At 51.6% G+C, this 15193-nt stretch overlaps 1 protein-coding gene across 2 annotated transcripts in view; it reads left to right on the forward strand.

The window, feature by feature from the left end:
• Positions 1-8650: 8650 nt before the first annotated feature.
• HUNK (hormonally up-regulated Neu-associated kinase) overlaps positions 8651-15193 on the forward strand; it is a 40631-nt gene continuing 34088 nt past the window's right edge. Inside the window, exon 1 of one of the 2 annotated variants that reach the window (XM_071417887.1) lies at positions 8651-9034. In XM_071417887.1, coding sequence (XP_071273988.1) covers positions 8798-9034 — 237 coding nt within the window. In that variant the 5' untranslated portion in view covers positions 8651-8797. The remainder of the gene's footprint in view (positions 9035-15193) is intronic. The other variant, XM_071417889.1, reaches the window with a different exon arrangement.

A 15193-nucleotide genomic window follows, 5' to 3' on the forward strand; every position in this document is an offset into this window, starting at 1 on the left:
GCCCTTCGCCTTTCCATGTTTTCCAGCTTCCTCTGTGCTGTCCCTCTGCATTTCCCAATGCCAAGCTCCTTCAGCCTCCTTCCAGGAGGAGTGGAGCTGCCTCTGGCAGGAGATAAAACACGCTCAGATGAAGGGGTGGAGCTGGGAAAAGCTCCAGTGGAGCTCCTGAGAGCTGACCAGACCCTATCAGCTGATTGAACAAAACCCAAAACCCTCCCTGTGTGCTTTGCTGGACCTTCCCCCTCTCTCTGTTCCAGCAGCTCCAAATTCTGATGGCAAAGCTCTCTCTGGATTCTCCTGCTGACACCCAGCACCAGCCTCCTTCCTGCCTGGCCCCCAAAAAACACATCTGAGTTTGATTTGAAGGTTCCCAAAGAAGGAGGCTTTGCCACAGTGCCTTGCTGGGTTGCTGTGCTGCTTAATTACCCTCCCTGTTAAAAATATGTGTCTTATTTTACAGCCTGAATTTGTCTGGATTCGGCTCCCCAGCCCTGGATCTCATTATGGCCTTGTCTGCGGGCCTGGGCTCTCTCTCAGGCACACACACGCAGCCCTCCCTTTGCTAGCCTTGAAAGGACCAAGCTCCTCCGCTGGAAAGTTTCTCATTCAAAGCTTTTTTTCACTCTCAGAGCTCTTTCCTGAATTTTCTGCAGTTTACCAGCTCCTTGACTTGCAGGATAATTTTAGCAGCCTTTGTTTTGCGGAGATATAGCTGCAAACTCCACGACTTTGGTGAAAGTTGTGAAGCCGGTGTGTTTATTGCAGCGCTGGAGGCATGTGGGAATCCTTCCCCTAAAATGACATGAGTACCTCTGGGAACTTCAGGGCCCTTTTTATCCCCCTCTCAGATACATATGCATGCGATTTCACACTAGGTTCATACATATTCATTTTTAGGAATTTCGCGTGACATTTGCCGCTAGTTCTTCTTTATCAGAAAGAATTCCTAGGTCAGGTTGACTTGCTCTCACAGCAGTCTCTGTCTCTCTCTATCACTGTCTGTCTCCCCCCCTTATCTCTGTCCTTCATTGAAGCAGTTTCTCTGAGCCTAGGCTTTGCAGTCAGGCTAAATAGCTATGGTTTCTAGCCACAGACTCAACTCAAAAATGTACATTTCACCTAAATCAAAATGGGTTTCTACCCTGGAAAATTTCCACTTTTCCTCACTTTTTTTTTTTTTTCTTCTTTCCATTTTCTTAAGGGAAAACGAGAAGAAAAATCCTTTTTCTGCTTGTTTTGCCTTGGGCCAGGGACTAAGATGTTCTTTTTGATAGGCAGGAGGGCCCTCCCAGTGCCTGAGTCACGTTGTCCCTTTTGGCCCCTTCGGAGCAGACAGGGTCTGAAAGTGCTGTCAAAGCCAGAGTCTTCATGAGTAATTCCTCTCCCCTGCCAAATATTTCATGGCACTCAGTGCTCATCAGCCAGGTGGATCAGTGCTGATTCAAGGGAGAATGTGCTTGCTGCAGAAACAGGTGCAGGAATGAAAAACCCGCTGGGTTTTGTGATAATCACCCTGATACTCAAGCTCCATCCTGTAACCGTGTAAATATGCAAACCCAGAGCTGTGGTTTTATCTGTGTTGGTTTTTTCTTCTTCTTCTTTCTAGAAAGTCTGTCAGTAAAATATCCAAAAATTTTATTTGGAGCATTCAGGAGCTGCCTTCCAGTTTTCCACTGAAGAATTTACAAGGATGTGCTGACTGGAACCTCTCTTCCCCCTGAGTGTTTGAAGCAGCTTTCCCCCTGGAACCCCTGGGATCAGAGCCCAAGTGCCTGCAGCAGCCACAGTGGGAGCTGGGGGCAACAAACCCATCTCTGTAATAGGAGAAAGAGCAGCAAAATCTCATGGGAAATATGATTTCACCAACATTTTTTTTTTTTTTCTATTCTGTTGCAGGGGGAAGTTGGAACAAACGGTCCCGGAGCTCCTCCTGCTTTGTGCTCCTTGAACCAAGGTGTTGGGGGGCTTGAGATTGGAAGAGAGACTCTCCTGAGACTGGAAAATAATCAAGAAAGGGAAAATAACCTGGAGAGAAACAGGGATTTGAGGGGGATTTGTGTCAGTGTGGAAAGGGAGCCTTTCCTGGGCTGGAACACGGTGGGATGCAAAGGAGCTGTGTTGGTTTTCTTGGCTTTTACGGACACAGGGGGCAGCTGAGGGGCATTTTAAAAGATTTTATTCCATTATCAGCCTCGATGAATGGTGAGACACGAGAGATGCAAAACTCACTGCCATTCAACACACCTCATCTCAGTATTTACACACAAATACACAAAACTAGATGAAGTTTCTGTGAAGATTGTTTTGCACAGAGCAGTGGGAGGGAGGCTGTGCAGCGTGCAGCAGAGTTTCCCTGTGAAATGCACATCCTGGGCCTGTTTCCAGCTGGGGGCTCCCGATGCTGTGACCCCAAGCCCCCAGTTTGGAGCAGAGAGGCAGGAATTTGCTCTTCCCCTCCTCTGGGCTCTGTCTTGACAGCTGAGAGCGGCCGGGGAGCTTTTGCTGCCACGCCCTGAGCCGGAACATCTGGAGAGTGTGCGCTCCCCGTGCAGCAGCATCCCCAGCTCAGGAATGTTCTGCCTCTCCCTGCAGCCACAGGCACTGACCCCGGGGCACAGAGCAAGATGCTTGCCTGGGCTCTGGCAGCCAGGCTCAGGATAACTCATCCCAGGGGAGTCTGGCTGGGATGCTGCTTTCAAACCATGGCTGTCTGTCCAGGCTGTTAAACAAACCCAACAGAACCCTTGTGCAGCAAATAAATGGGCTGGAATAATTAAACCCCTCAGATTTTGGTGGCTGAGCCACGGGGTTCTTTAGTGAGCAGGTGACCTCTGCCAGGCCAGCCCTTCTTGGTCCTGCAAGGGAAGTGTATCCCAAGTGCCTCTGGAATAAACCAACACTGCATTTTTACATGGAAGTGGTGCAGGTGACAGAAAGGATTTCAGTGTAACTAATAAACACATTTCTTTTTTAATTTTTTTTTTCCTTTTTTGGGGGTTCAGCCCAGTTACTCCTTCTTTTAAGCATGCCAAGGAAAAGCCTTGAGCTGAAATACCTGTTGGCTGGAATATGTATGGAATAATGCCAAGGGCAGGGACACCTTCCACTGTCCCAGGCTGCTCCAAACCCTCTCCAGCCTGGCCTTGGGCACTTCCAGGGATTGGGCATCCACACCTTCTCTGGGCACCCTGTGCCAGGGCCTCAGCACCTCCCAGGGGTTCCCAGTTTAAAACTGCATCTATTAATTTGAAGCTGGTGTCACTTCAGGAATGTTTCAGGTGCTGAGCCCAGCCCAGAGTGCTCACCTGTGAATAATTGCACACCTCATAACTGGGTCTGCCAGCCCCGAGCCTTTGATGTGCTGTCCAGAGACCTGAGTGCAGCAAGGAAACTGAGATTTGCAACTGAGCCTTGCAGTCATCACCCAGCCAGTCTGTCCTGGGCACAAAGGAAAACCCCTGGAAAATGAATGTTTTCAGCTGCAAAGCACCCAGGTGAATTTTCATAGCTTGGTACCGGGCTGCATTCATTAAAAAAAACCCCTTCATTTCAAGGTTTTTTTAATCTGATTTTCCAGCAGCTCATTCAGCCATCCAAAAGTCTCTCATGCTTAAGCAAAACATGGGGGTCTTTGTTCAGGGGGGGATCGCTGCTCTGGTCACATTTTAACAAGGTGTTTGGAATATTTCTTGCAAGGAAGCATTTGAATATCTGCAATTTTTTTTTTTTTTTTGGACTGAAAAAACACCCCTTACTAGAGATGCAAGCACACAGCCAGTCCTGGGTTGGGCTCTGAGGAATTCTGATATTTTTTGACCCATTGCAAGGAAAAGGAGGAGAGTGAGGAGATACAACTGTACATTTTTGCATTTTGGGGGGCATCTTGTCCCTGTGGTGTGGCACAGGAGGGTTTGGAGCAGCAGCAGTCCCTCCTGGGGTGTAGAACTTTATTTCAACCCCATTTTTAGCCTCAGCATGCTCTGGAAAGGCTCCCAGAGGTGAGGAACACCAGGACTGACCCCAGGAGGCCACAGCAGGGGCTCTGCCAGCATTCCCCACACCTCAGCCCTTTCCCTGCAGGATGCACCAAACCCAGGGGCTCCGGGCTCCCTGTTCTTCACATCTCATCCATCACTGACACCTCAAAGCTTTCTGAAAAGACAGGGCATTTCCCACCCATTTCACATCCTCTGGTGTTGCCTTACATGTAAATGGACTTTAACCAAGGTCCTAAAGTACTCCACAGTGTGCCCTGCAAGGAGCCCTACCCAGCAGCTCCGCTGAAATCCAGAAACTGAACTTCCCAATCAATGGGAGGTGAAAAAGAATAGCAGCACCAAGGCAGCAACCCCCTGCCAGTCACCCTGGTGTTAAATTATTAAATTTAAATTTGGATTCCATTAAATTCCCTTTGCTTCATGACACCTGCAGGAGCCCGGTTTGCGTGCTGGCTGTGGGGGACAGAAGCTGCAGGGAGCAAACTGGAGATGCTGGGGGGAACACGGCTCTGGCAGAGACTCTGGAGGGGCAGTGCCACATCACCCCACTGCCAACACCGCCAATGCTTCAGTGCTCACTCAGGCAAATGTCCATGTTTATACACACATGTATATGTAACTCCATTCTGAATATTTCTGAGGGTGTCCTATGTCCAAAGACAAGTTTTAAGCCGGGTTTAGGAAGGCCCCCGTCCCTGAGTGGCATCTGCAGGGCCCAGGCACTGGAGTCACAATGTCCTCAGCTGCTCCTGGACATCCCTGGCACATGGAGAGGGTTCTCTTCTCCACTGTTGTCCCTGTTCCTGTGGCAGCAAACACAGGTTCTCTGCCTGAACTCAGGGATTCAAACACCTTAAACCCCTCAGAAATTATCTAAGAACAAATATATTCTCATTTAAAAAAAAAATCTCCTTTAAATTAATTTAAACTCTTTTATATCTGAACCCCAAATATTACAAAATTAAACAGCTGTCAAAACAAAGCCCCCCAAAAAACCTCAACCCAAGCCCTGCAGAAAGCCCCAATTATTTTAAAGCAGGATGAGACACCCAGGAAAGGATAAGCAATAACATTGACTTTCTCCTTTTTCAGCCTATCAGCACTAAGTCAGGCTATCTCTGTGCCCTGGCTGCAGTCAGCAGTTAGCCACAGGCTGCTGATGTGGCAGGGAAATGTTGAATTACCACCTTTAAAATCACCAGGACGGATGTACTCGGTGCCCTCCTGCAGCACAATTTCGGATTTGTCAACTCTGCCCATTTGTAGAGCACTGAAAAGCTGTTCTGACACTGTGGTGGTGGTAGTAGTGTTAGACACATGCAAAAATATGTGATTTTCTTTGTAAGAACATCATAGCTCCAAGGGCTGGAATTCAATCTGTTTAAACAACACAAAATTCTGAAGGTAAGCTGATCAATGGAGTATTATACCCAATGTTGTCAATATCCTCATTATGTTATCACCCAGCACTAACTCAAATTAATTGTGATTTATCAGAAAAAAACACATATATCCAACTCCCACATCAGACTTTGGAAAATTTGGTTTTTGCGTATAACCGTGGTGGACGATTTCAGAACTCGTATTCTAAGAGTTTCTACATCAGCAAATGTAGTCAGTAGAAAAGGATAGCTCAAAAAGAGCACAAACATTAAAAAAAAACCAACAAATTCCCAGTGTCACTATCCCAGCAGTAGCCAGACACCTTCCATATAAAAGGAACAGCTGAAACAGATGCTGGCTTCCAGTCTGTCTTTTCACAATTTAAACATAAATAAGATCTTTACTTTGAGGAAGCTTTTGTTAGGGACTTTTTTTGGGGGGGGTTTTTTGTTGGTTTTTTTTTTTTTAATTTAGTTAATTTATTTGGTGTAGAAAAGGGGGAAATTCCTTGAGATTTTCAGGTTGAAGAGAGTGACAGTGCTAGCAGTAGCAAGGCCTCATAGAAGGTTTTGTGCTTGCTCTGAAAACAGATGAAGCTCCCAGTAAGGATCCAGCCCAGGCAGACACTGGGGATTGGGCTTCACCCTCCCCTGTGGCTGTAAAACCCCCAAAAATCCATTTTTCTGCAGTGCTTTAAAAGGCTGGAGATGGCAAAGGACAATGCTCTCAGGGTAACTCTGGATTTCTCTGCTTTTGTGGGTATAAATCAAGCTCTGTATTATTTTTAGCAGCTTGTTATTACAGCTTTTGCAACCCGAGGACAGACTGCTGCCTTTAATTCATTAGTAATTTCAACAGTTAATCAGAAAATGTCATTACCTAGAAAGTCTGCAGCTCAAAATAAAGCACGCTGGAGTTAAATTTAAATTAGAGCCCGGACAGCAATGAATGCAGCCTTTGATCCCCTTTTCATCCAGACTGCACCCTGATGGGCACAGCTGGACAGGATGGGAATGGTGAGAAGGCCTGGTAAAGGGATACTGGCAACTCATTAAGTCCTGGAGTTGAGGCAATTAAAAAAAAAAATTCACTGGCTTCTTTCAGAGCTCTCCTCCTGTTCGCTGCAATGGACATTTCTCACCAGTTTTATTTTTGAAAGGGGCTGATTTTCGGGTGTTTGACTGCAAAACACACCATTAGCATCTGTCTGATCCTCCAAATGGCCAGACCACGTTTCTGTTAGCCCAAACAAAGGCAGCCAGCTCTGCCTGCCTTCCTCTGAAGGGATATTCCTTTAGGCAGGGAAAGAGTCTGGCTCCAGACCCTCTTAGCTCAGCCATATCTTTAAATAAGACAGGATGCAGCCTCTTCCCAAGCTGTACTTTCCATTCTCCCAGTGTAACTGTCTGCAGCACAGCTTTTTAAACCCCTTTTTTCCCCCTTTCCCCCTTTGTTCCCACAGAGGAATGTTGTTAAACCCCTCACATTTGTCATGCTGACCAGAGGAGCCGTGACACAGAGCCAGGCTGGCCGGGGAACCACCCTGCCTCACCTGTGTGAGCACTCGGTCACCTTCCCTGCAAACACAGGGACAATTCTGGTGCCTTCCCACTCCAGATTTTATGGAGGAAACGCCAGTGAAGCTCTCTCCTGGATGTGTCCTGCCAAAGGTCAGCCCAGCTGCCATCAGCTCAGGCGGTGAAGTGTCCCTTCAAATGTGTCCTCCACCTCCCCATAAGGCACCAAACCACTCCTGCGATAGGTCAGAGGACATTCAGAGTCCTGTTTTTGGTGGCCAGGTGCTGTGATGCTTGTAAATGCACCCAGTACATGCAATGAGAGGAGATTTTCAACCCAAATTATTATTTATGGGCTTTGAAGCTTTCCCTTCTCCAGTTTCTGCCTACTGGGACGGTGCTGGGTTTCTGTTTTGTTTGAAATTTCATCTGGAGACATGTATTTCAGTGGAGCATGGTGGTGTGGAGCCAGCTCCAGGGTTTCCAGCCCTGAGAATGTATTTAGCCACTGGGAATGCATTTTGGAGAGGTCAGTGAGAGATTCAGATGGAATGTGGTCAGTGGAGACAAAAATCCACGTTAAACGGACAGCAGTGAGATGCAAAATCAGATTTACCTCTTTAAAGAGTCAAAGAAGAGCCTAAAAAGCAGGGAGAGGTTTGTTCACTGATGGGAGCAGGAGATGGGATGGGATGGGATGGGATGGGATGGGGTGGGATGGGATGGGGTGGGATGGGATGGGATGGGATGGGATGGGATGGGATGGGATGGGATGGGATGGGGGAGCCCTAGGTCGGCTGCTGCCAGGTACAGCTGCCCCCCAACAGGAGGTTTTGCTGACACAGCTCATATCTGTTGGGGTGTACGTGGTTCCTTTCACGTTTCCAAGTATTCCCAAACACAGGCACATAAGCAAAACTTAAAAATGTGGATTATGCTAAATAGGGGCTCCTCGCGGCTTCCTGGCTAACACAACTAAAGATGGCTTGGAGGTTAAAACCCTCGTGAGCCATTCAATGAATTAACACAGGGCACAGGGATGCGCTGGGATGCCGGGAGGGCAGCGGGGCTCTCCGGTTCATTCCCGGCACAGGGATGCGCTGGGATGTGGGGCAGCAGCGCTCTCCGGTTCATTCCCGGCACAGGGATGCGCTGGGATGCCGAGGCAGCAGCAGGGCTGTCCGGTTCATTCCCGGCACAGGGATGCGCCGGGATATGGGGGAGCAGCGGGGCTGTCCGGTTCATTCCCGGCACAGGGATGCGCTGGGATATGGGGGAGCAGCGGGGCTGTCCGGTTCATTCCCGGCACAGGGATGCGCTGGGATGTGGGGTAGCAGCGGGGCTGTCCGGTTCATTCCCGGCACAGGGATGCGCTGGGATGTGGGGGAGCAGCGCTGTCCGGTTCATTCCCGGCACAGGGATGCGCTGGGATGTGGGGTAGCAGTGCTGTCCGGTTCATTCCCGGCACAGGGATGCGCTGGGATGTGGGGTAGCAGTGCTGTCCGGTTCATTCCCGGCACAGGGATGCGCTGGGATGTGGGGGAGCAGCAGCGCTGTCCGGTTCATTCCCGGCACAGGGATGCGCTGGGATGCCGGGGAGCAGCGGGGCTGTGCAAACCCCGGCTCTGCACCGCGGCCGCTACCGCCGCCTGCGAGCGGATTGAATTACGGCAAATTCGAACTGAGCTGGCCCTGCCTCCCTCCCTGCCTCCCTCCCTGCCTCCATCCCTCCCTCCCTCCATCCCTCCGCCCCCTGGCCGCTGCCGGAGCGGGGAGGAGGCTCGGGAGGGGCGGCAGCGCGGCCACCCTCGGCTCGCCCCGCCGCAGCAACTTCGCCGAGCGCCCCGGGGACACCGAGGCGGGCCGGGCCGAGCCGGGCCGGGCAGGGCAGGGCCGGGCATGCCGGCGGCGGCGGGCGATGGGCTCCTGGGCGAGGCGGCGGGCGCGGAGGCGCGGCGGGCGGCGGCGGACGGCGGGTCCTTGCTGGCAGCCTGGCTCGGAGCCGCCGCGCCCCGGGAGCGCCTCCGAGACTTCCAGCACACCAAGAGGGTCGGCAACTACCTGATCGGCAGGAAGCTGGGAGAGGGATCCTTCGCCAAGGTCCGCGAGGGGCTGCATGTGGTCACCGGAGAGAAGGTACCGCCGCCTGCGGGGGTGAAACGGGGCAAAGCGGGGGAGAACGGCGGGAGAACGGGGCTGGCCGGGGAGCGGGCTGTGCTCGGTCCCTGCCGGCCGGGAGGGTGAGACCCCGGGAGAATGGAGGGGCTCCTCCGGCTGGATGAAGGAGCCCCCGGGGAGGATCGTGGAGCTCCTCCGGCAGGATGGAAGAGCCCGCCCTGAGATGGAAAGAGTTCCCTGTGAGATGGAGGAGCCCCCCTAAGATGGGGGAGCCCCCGGGGAGGATGGAGTAGCCCCCCGGAGGATGGAGGAGCCCCCGGCGAGGATCGTGGAGCTCCTCCGGCAGGATGGAGGAGCCCCCCGGCAGGATGGAAGAGTTCCCTGTGAGATGGAGAAGCCCCCGGGAGGATGGAGTAGCCCCCCGGGAGAAAGGAGTAGCTCCCCGGGAGGATGGAGGAGCTTCTCCGGCAGGATGGAGGAGCCCCCGAGAGGCTGGAGGAACCCCCCGGGAGGATGGAGGAGTTCCTCCGGCAGGATGGAGTAGCCCCTGAGAGGATAGAGTAGGCGCCGGGGAGGATGGAGTAGCCCCCGGAGAATGGAGGAGCCCCCGGGAAGGATCGTGGAGCTCCTCCGGCAGGATAGAGTCGCCTCCCGGAAAGATGGAGTAGCCCCCGGGAGGACGGAGCAGCCCCCGGGAGGATAAAGGAGCAGCCCCCTAGGAGGATAAAAGAGCCCCCGGTAGGACGGAGCAGCCCCCGGGAGGACGGAGGATCCCCCCCGGCTCCAGCCGTGCCCGCCTTCCCGCGGCTCCGCCGGGCTCCCGCGGGGCAGTCCTGCCTTCCTCCCGCACTACTTCGGCGGCCGTGACCTCTCTTTTGTCCCCCTTTCATTTAAACATCTTCCCCCGGGTTTGTTCGCTCGCTTTTCCTGGCGAGAAAAGCGGGGTTTTTGGTGACACTTTATGTCGCTGCGGAGCCGTCCTGTCGCGACATGTGACATGCGGGCACGCACAGGTGCTTGTCGCGCACCTGGCCCTGGGAGGGGGCACAGCCTCGAGTTGTTGGCGGAGCACACGGCGGATGCGATGTGTTCGATGGTGGAGATGCAGCCCGGATGGTTCTTCCCCAGGGTGCTGTTTTTTGGCAAAGTCCGTGCAGGGGCTCTGCCTTTTTTGGTTTTTATCCAGAGCCCTTCGGCAGAGGCTCTTACCCATCGGTAGAACGGGTGACGGCGTTATCGGGGGCCGGGCAGGGCAGTGAGCGCAGCAAGGACGAGCCCCCGGAGCCCCCAGCGGAGAGTTGTGCTGCTCTTGTTGATGCACACAACTTCTGAGGGCTGGGAGGAGAGAGAGCCCGGGGGAGCTGGGAAGGGGCTGGAGCCCCAGGAGAGGCTGAGGGAGCTGGGCAGGGGCTCAGCCTGGAGAAAAGGAGGCTCAGGAGGGACCTTGTGGCTCTGCACAGCTCCTGACAGGAGGGGACAGCCAGGGGGGAACAGGGACAGGAGGAGAGGGAACGGCCTCAGGGTGGACATCAGCAGGAATTTCCTTGTGGAAAAGGGTTTTAAACACTGTCAGGGGCTGTCCAGGGAGGTTTGGAGTCTCCATCCCTGGAGGTGTCCGAGGAAGGACTGGGGGTGACATTCAGCGCTCTGGGCTGGGCACAAGGAATGGGAACGGGGCACAGCCTGGACTGGGTGATCTCAGACGGCTTTTCCAGCCTCACTGACTCGGGGATTCTGTGAGCTCTGGGATTCTGCCTCTCGTGCGACCCTCACAGAGGGTTCCCTGCCAGAGCAGGGTGCTGGGGCTGTGTTGGTGTCATTCCCTCCTTTTGGTGTCATTCCCTCCTGCTCCAGCAGCCCCGGGAAGGTGCCGCTGGGGGTGATGGCATTCCTGCACTCCCGGGCAGTGATTTCCTCATTCCGGTAAATTTGTCATGGAGAGAAATTTAATACGGGGCTCTGAGAGTCTTGTCGTGTGAAAAAAATGATAAGGATTGTGAATATTATCATGTAGGAATGCATAAAAAAATAAAATAAATAAATGTTGCTCTGCTCTGTTACCAAGCGTGTGCTTCTCCTTGGTAACAGAAACATCCAATGATCCTGCAGTCGATAAAAGGCACATGCACACACACGTCCTCCCCACCTCCACGTTTTGGGCTTGCTACATTTATCTCAGTCTGTTAAGAGGGGAAAAAAATAAAAAAGAGCCACCACACCCACCTCTGTCTCAGCTCCCAGGTCTGCTGCTTGATTCGGGGTTTTCTTCTCCCTCGGTGTCTCAAATCACACACACTGTGACAAAGTGACAAGCAGAAACTCCAGAGTCACCCTTCCTTCCTTCCTTCCTTCCTGTCCATCCCTGGGGCAGGCAGGGTGACCTCTGAGCTCTGTCTGTCCTGCTGAGCCCTGTCCATCCCTGGGACAGGCAGGGTGACATCCCGGCTCTGTCTGTCCTGATCCTGCACTCTGGCACTGGCTCAGGACCAGTCGCACGCTTCCAAACTGACTGACTCAATGTTCACCTTCCCAAGTCCAGCTAACTGTGGATAAACTCAAGTTAATGGGTGGGAGAGAAGAGTTAGTAATTATTTGCTTCAACCTCTGAGCGAGGTTCCTCCCTCTCAGCCCAGGGCTGGGTGCTTCCCATCCCACTGAGGATTTCACCCTGGTGGAGCCTCAGCTCTCCTGGGCACGTTGTCTGGTGTGGCCCCTGCTCAGAGGAGCTGAGATGTGCCCAAATTGGCTCTGCCCACCATCTGCTCACCTGAGCTCCTTCCTTGCCTGGCAGGGGTGTGCGTGGTGGGACCATGGGCACAGGGATGGCCTTGGGCAGCTGCTCCTGGCAGGAGGCTCTGTGGGGACAGAGCTCTGCTCCTGGCTGTGCAGATCAGCCACTCCTCGAGCACCTCCACCAGAGCATCCTCCAGTGACCTGCAGCATCCCTGCTCTCCGCCAGGCTCTTCTGTTCCTGCTCCCATTCCCGCCTTGCTCCTCCTCAGAGGGGAAGGTCACTCCTTAAGGGCTTGGTGCTGTCCCCACTTCCATGGCCTGGCGCAGATTTTTGTCTGTAAAACCACTGCTGAGCTGAGGGCATTGCCTAAATCCAGTAGGACTGCCCTAAAATGAGTGTAAAGCAGAGTCTTGCTCGTGCTGAGCCTAAATCCTGTAGGATTGCCCTAAAGCAGAGTCTTGGCCCTGCTGTCTGGAGCTGTTCTGGCAGAGCCTGAGCCCTTAGGGTCACTGAAATGTCACACTTCATTCGGGGGGGCCCCAACAGGTTTGGATTTGCAGCAGACTTTAGCAACTCTGGAGGAGTTAATGTCTCAGAAAATGGAGTGTTTGGGGATGAAATCCCTGGATTAATGAGCCCCCAGGCAGGCTGGGATCCCTGTCCCTGACTGAAGGCATTGTACAGGCTGGAGGCAGTGCCAGAAATCTGCCATTACCTCAGCCTGGCATTTCTGGGAGCTGCCAAGGTCCCCAGGAGGATGGGATGGCACATTCTGGGGGCCAGGCTCCTTCAGCAGGGCAGCTGGAGGTGGTGCCCTGGGGCTGACCTGTGTGGGATGGGGCTCAGCAGCTCCTGCCAGATGGGCAGGGTGAGCTGAGGTGAGGCTTTAAACCTTCCCTTGCCGGGTTTTTAGTGCTGGGCTCCAACCCACTCCTCTCACCGTGCTGCCACAATGTTATTTTTATTTTTATTTTTGTTTTTGTTTTTATTTTTATTTTTATTTTTATTTTTATTTTTATTTTTATTTTTATTTTTATTTTTATTTTTATTTTTTTTGCATGTTGTTGTTTTCTGGGTTTGGAAAAGCCCTTGGTGCAGTTCGGAGCAGGAGGATGTTGGGCAGGTTATTCCTGCCGTGGCTTTGGGATGAAGCATCGCAGCTGTACCCTGACATTTTGGGGTAAAGGGTTTGATTTGTCAGCTCAGCTCAGGCAGTCTGTAGTGCTAATCCTGAGCAAACACAGCTCCTCTGTGGAGAGCAAGCCAGTTTGGCTTTCAGCTGTGAGTGAGCTGTGCCTGGGTGACTTTGGGAGCCTGTGCACAGCGCACCCTTGGATTGTTCCAAGTCATTCTCTGGGTGATGAGGATCAGCCAAAGCAGAGATCTCTCCTTTATAAAGACAGATATCTTTATAAAAAGTGGTGTATTTAATAAAAATTCACTTATTTTTATGCATTTAATAAAAACTCACTTATTGTTTTGCATTCTTAGGGAGCTGAGAGTGCGTGGCCATCACTGTGGTGGGGTGATGTGAGGCTCTGTTATCACACTCTGTGTTACCTGTCCTGTTATCAGCTGCAGACCCCAATAACTCTGTGCAGCACTGTGGAGTGACAGCACACTGACAATCCATTGTTCCTGCAAACAGACCTGATCCAAGATTTTATTGAACTGCTTCTCAGTGTAATCTTTGGCACTACCCAAAAAAAAAAAAAAAAAAAAAAAAAGAAAAAAAAAGTCACAGAGGCAAATTGACTCATTTGCTTTCTCATCCAGGGAAAACTTTGTTTATAATTTCCCTCAGTGCTATTGTTGAGCTGGAACAAGGTACGTTTTTAGTTACACTTAGTCAAGAGCCTTTCAGCAACAGTGGGAAGCAGTGGCTAAAAATACAATTTACCAGTTTTGCTATGGAGGCAAAGCAATTAATATTAAAAGTGGCCTTTTCACAGAAGAGTTCACGTTCAGAATGCATTTCTTTATTAAAGAGGCAGAGAAAAAACACAAAGAAAAGGCATGTTTGAACCTCCTCCCCCTCCATGAGGTGCAGGGGTGGGTCCCTGCAGAGACCTGGAAATGCCTCTTTGTGCCAGAGTTAATTTTGCCAGGAGTAAATGCACCCCTTTCCCTGCCTGTTTCACCACAGGTTGCAGGGAATGGAGGCTTGGTGGCTTTTGGGTACATCCCCATGCACAGCTCTAGGATCTTTACCCTTCCTGAGTTTTGGGGGCCTTGTGGTGTCCCTTTCAAACCACCCTGCCAACCACATCAGGGCCAGCAGGCTGCCTCAGTGCAGACAAAAGTTGATTTTCTAGGCTGTTTGCAGGTCTTTCAGCCCAGCCTTTTTCTTGTTCCTCCCTCCCAGGCATTGTGAGCTTGCTGGTAGAGCTGAGACCTTCACTGCTGTCAGGGCATCAGAGGGTAAAGCTGCAGGATTGTGGTTTGAAATTTGATCTGCTATTTATTTTCTTCTTCCTCCTCCAGTGATACTTGCATATCAGTTTCCTGGATGGGTTTGTTCTCTCACATTTAGTTAGTCATTTTATCTTTACCTGTTCCTCAACATATTTTCAGATTTTATCTCCATCCAAATTTTTTTTTTTTTTAAAGCTTATTTTGAAAAGCCCTGACTGTGAATCTTTTTCCAGGATCTGCTCCCCTTCATTAACCAGCTGCCAACTGTTGCACCTGGCTGGATGTGCCACTCTTAATTACATGCACCGAGGAAACAAAACCAGGCTGTTTCTGCAGCCTGCATTTTTGACATTTTCTTCCTTCTAGGTGTTTGCTTTCACAGCTTTTCTTTTTTTGGTGTCACAATTTGTGCTGAAGCTGCTCCGTGCACACTTCTGTTAGCGTGCAGCCCTCCAGGAAACATTTTGGAGAGCAGAATTGTGCTTGTTGGGAGCAGGACCAGGCTGATGTGTCACTGTGCTGTTCCCTCCAAGGTGTTATGGAGCTTGCAGGAGCTGCAGCAGAAAGCAGAGTGAAGCTGATGTCTGAAATCTGGAAAACAACCAGGTGAAAATTGGGTGTAAAGCCCTGCTCCTCCCTCTGTCCCTGTCCTGTGTGAGCAGGAATGAGCTGGGTTCATTCCTGCAGCTCAGTCTGACTTGCAGGAAGATTCACTTCATGTTTCCCATTAGGCAGCTCGTGTTCTGCAGCCAGCTGAATGGGTGCACTGAATGTGGCAGTTCCTTATCCTCTTGAGATAATCTGCTCTCAGGTTTGCATTCAGCACTTCTGAGGATGCCTCCTGTCAGCAATGTGCTGCCTTTTTTTTTTGTTATCCTGGCAGGATGGGGTGGTTTGGGTTGAGCTGACCCCGGGTGATGCTCACATCTGGATCCCCGTGTCTGTTCCTGCAAGGTTTGTGGTTTTCTCCTCTGACCTGCTGCAGCTCCTTGCATCCAGGAGCTGGGAAAGGGGAGGCTATGGATGAG

This window comes from Agelaius tricolor, unplaced genomic scaffold (genome assembly GCF_023055355.1).
Source record: "Agelaius tricolor isolate 1412-34295 unplaced genomic scaffold, bAgeTri1.0.p SCAF_71, whole genome shotgun sequence".
Taxonomy (NCBI): domain Eukaryota; kingdom Metazoa; phylum Chordata; class Aves; order Passeriformes; family Icteridae; genus Agelaius; species Agelaius tricolor.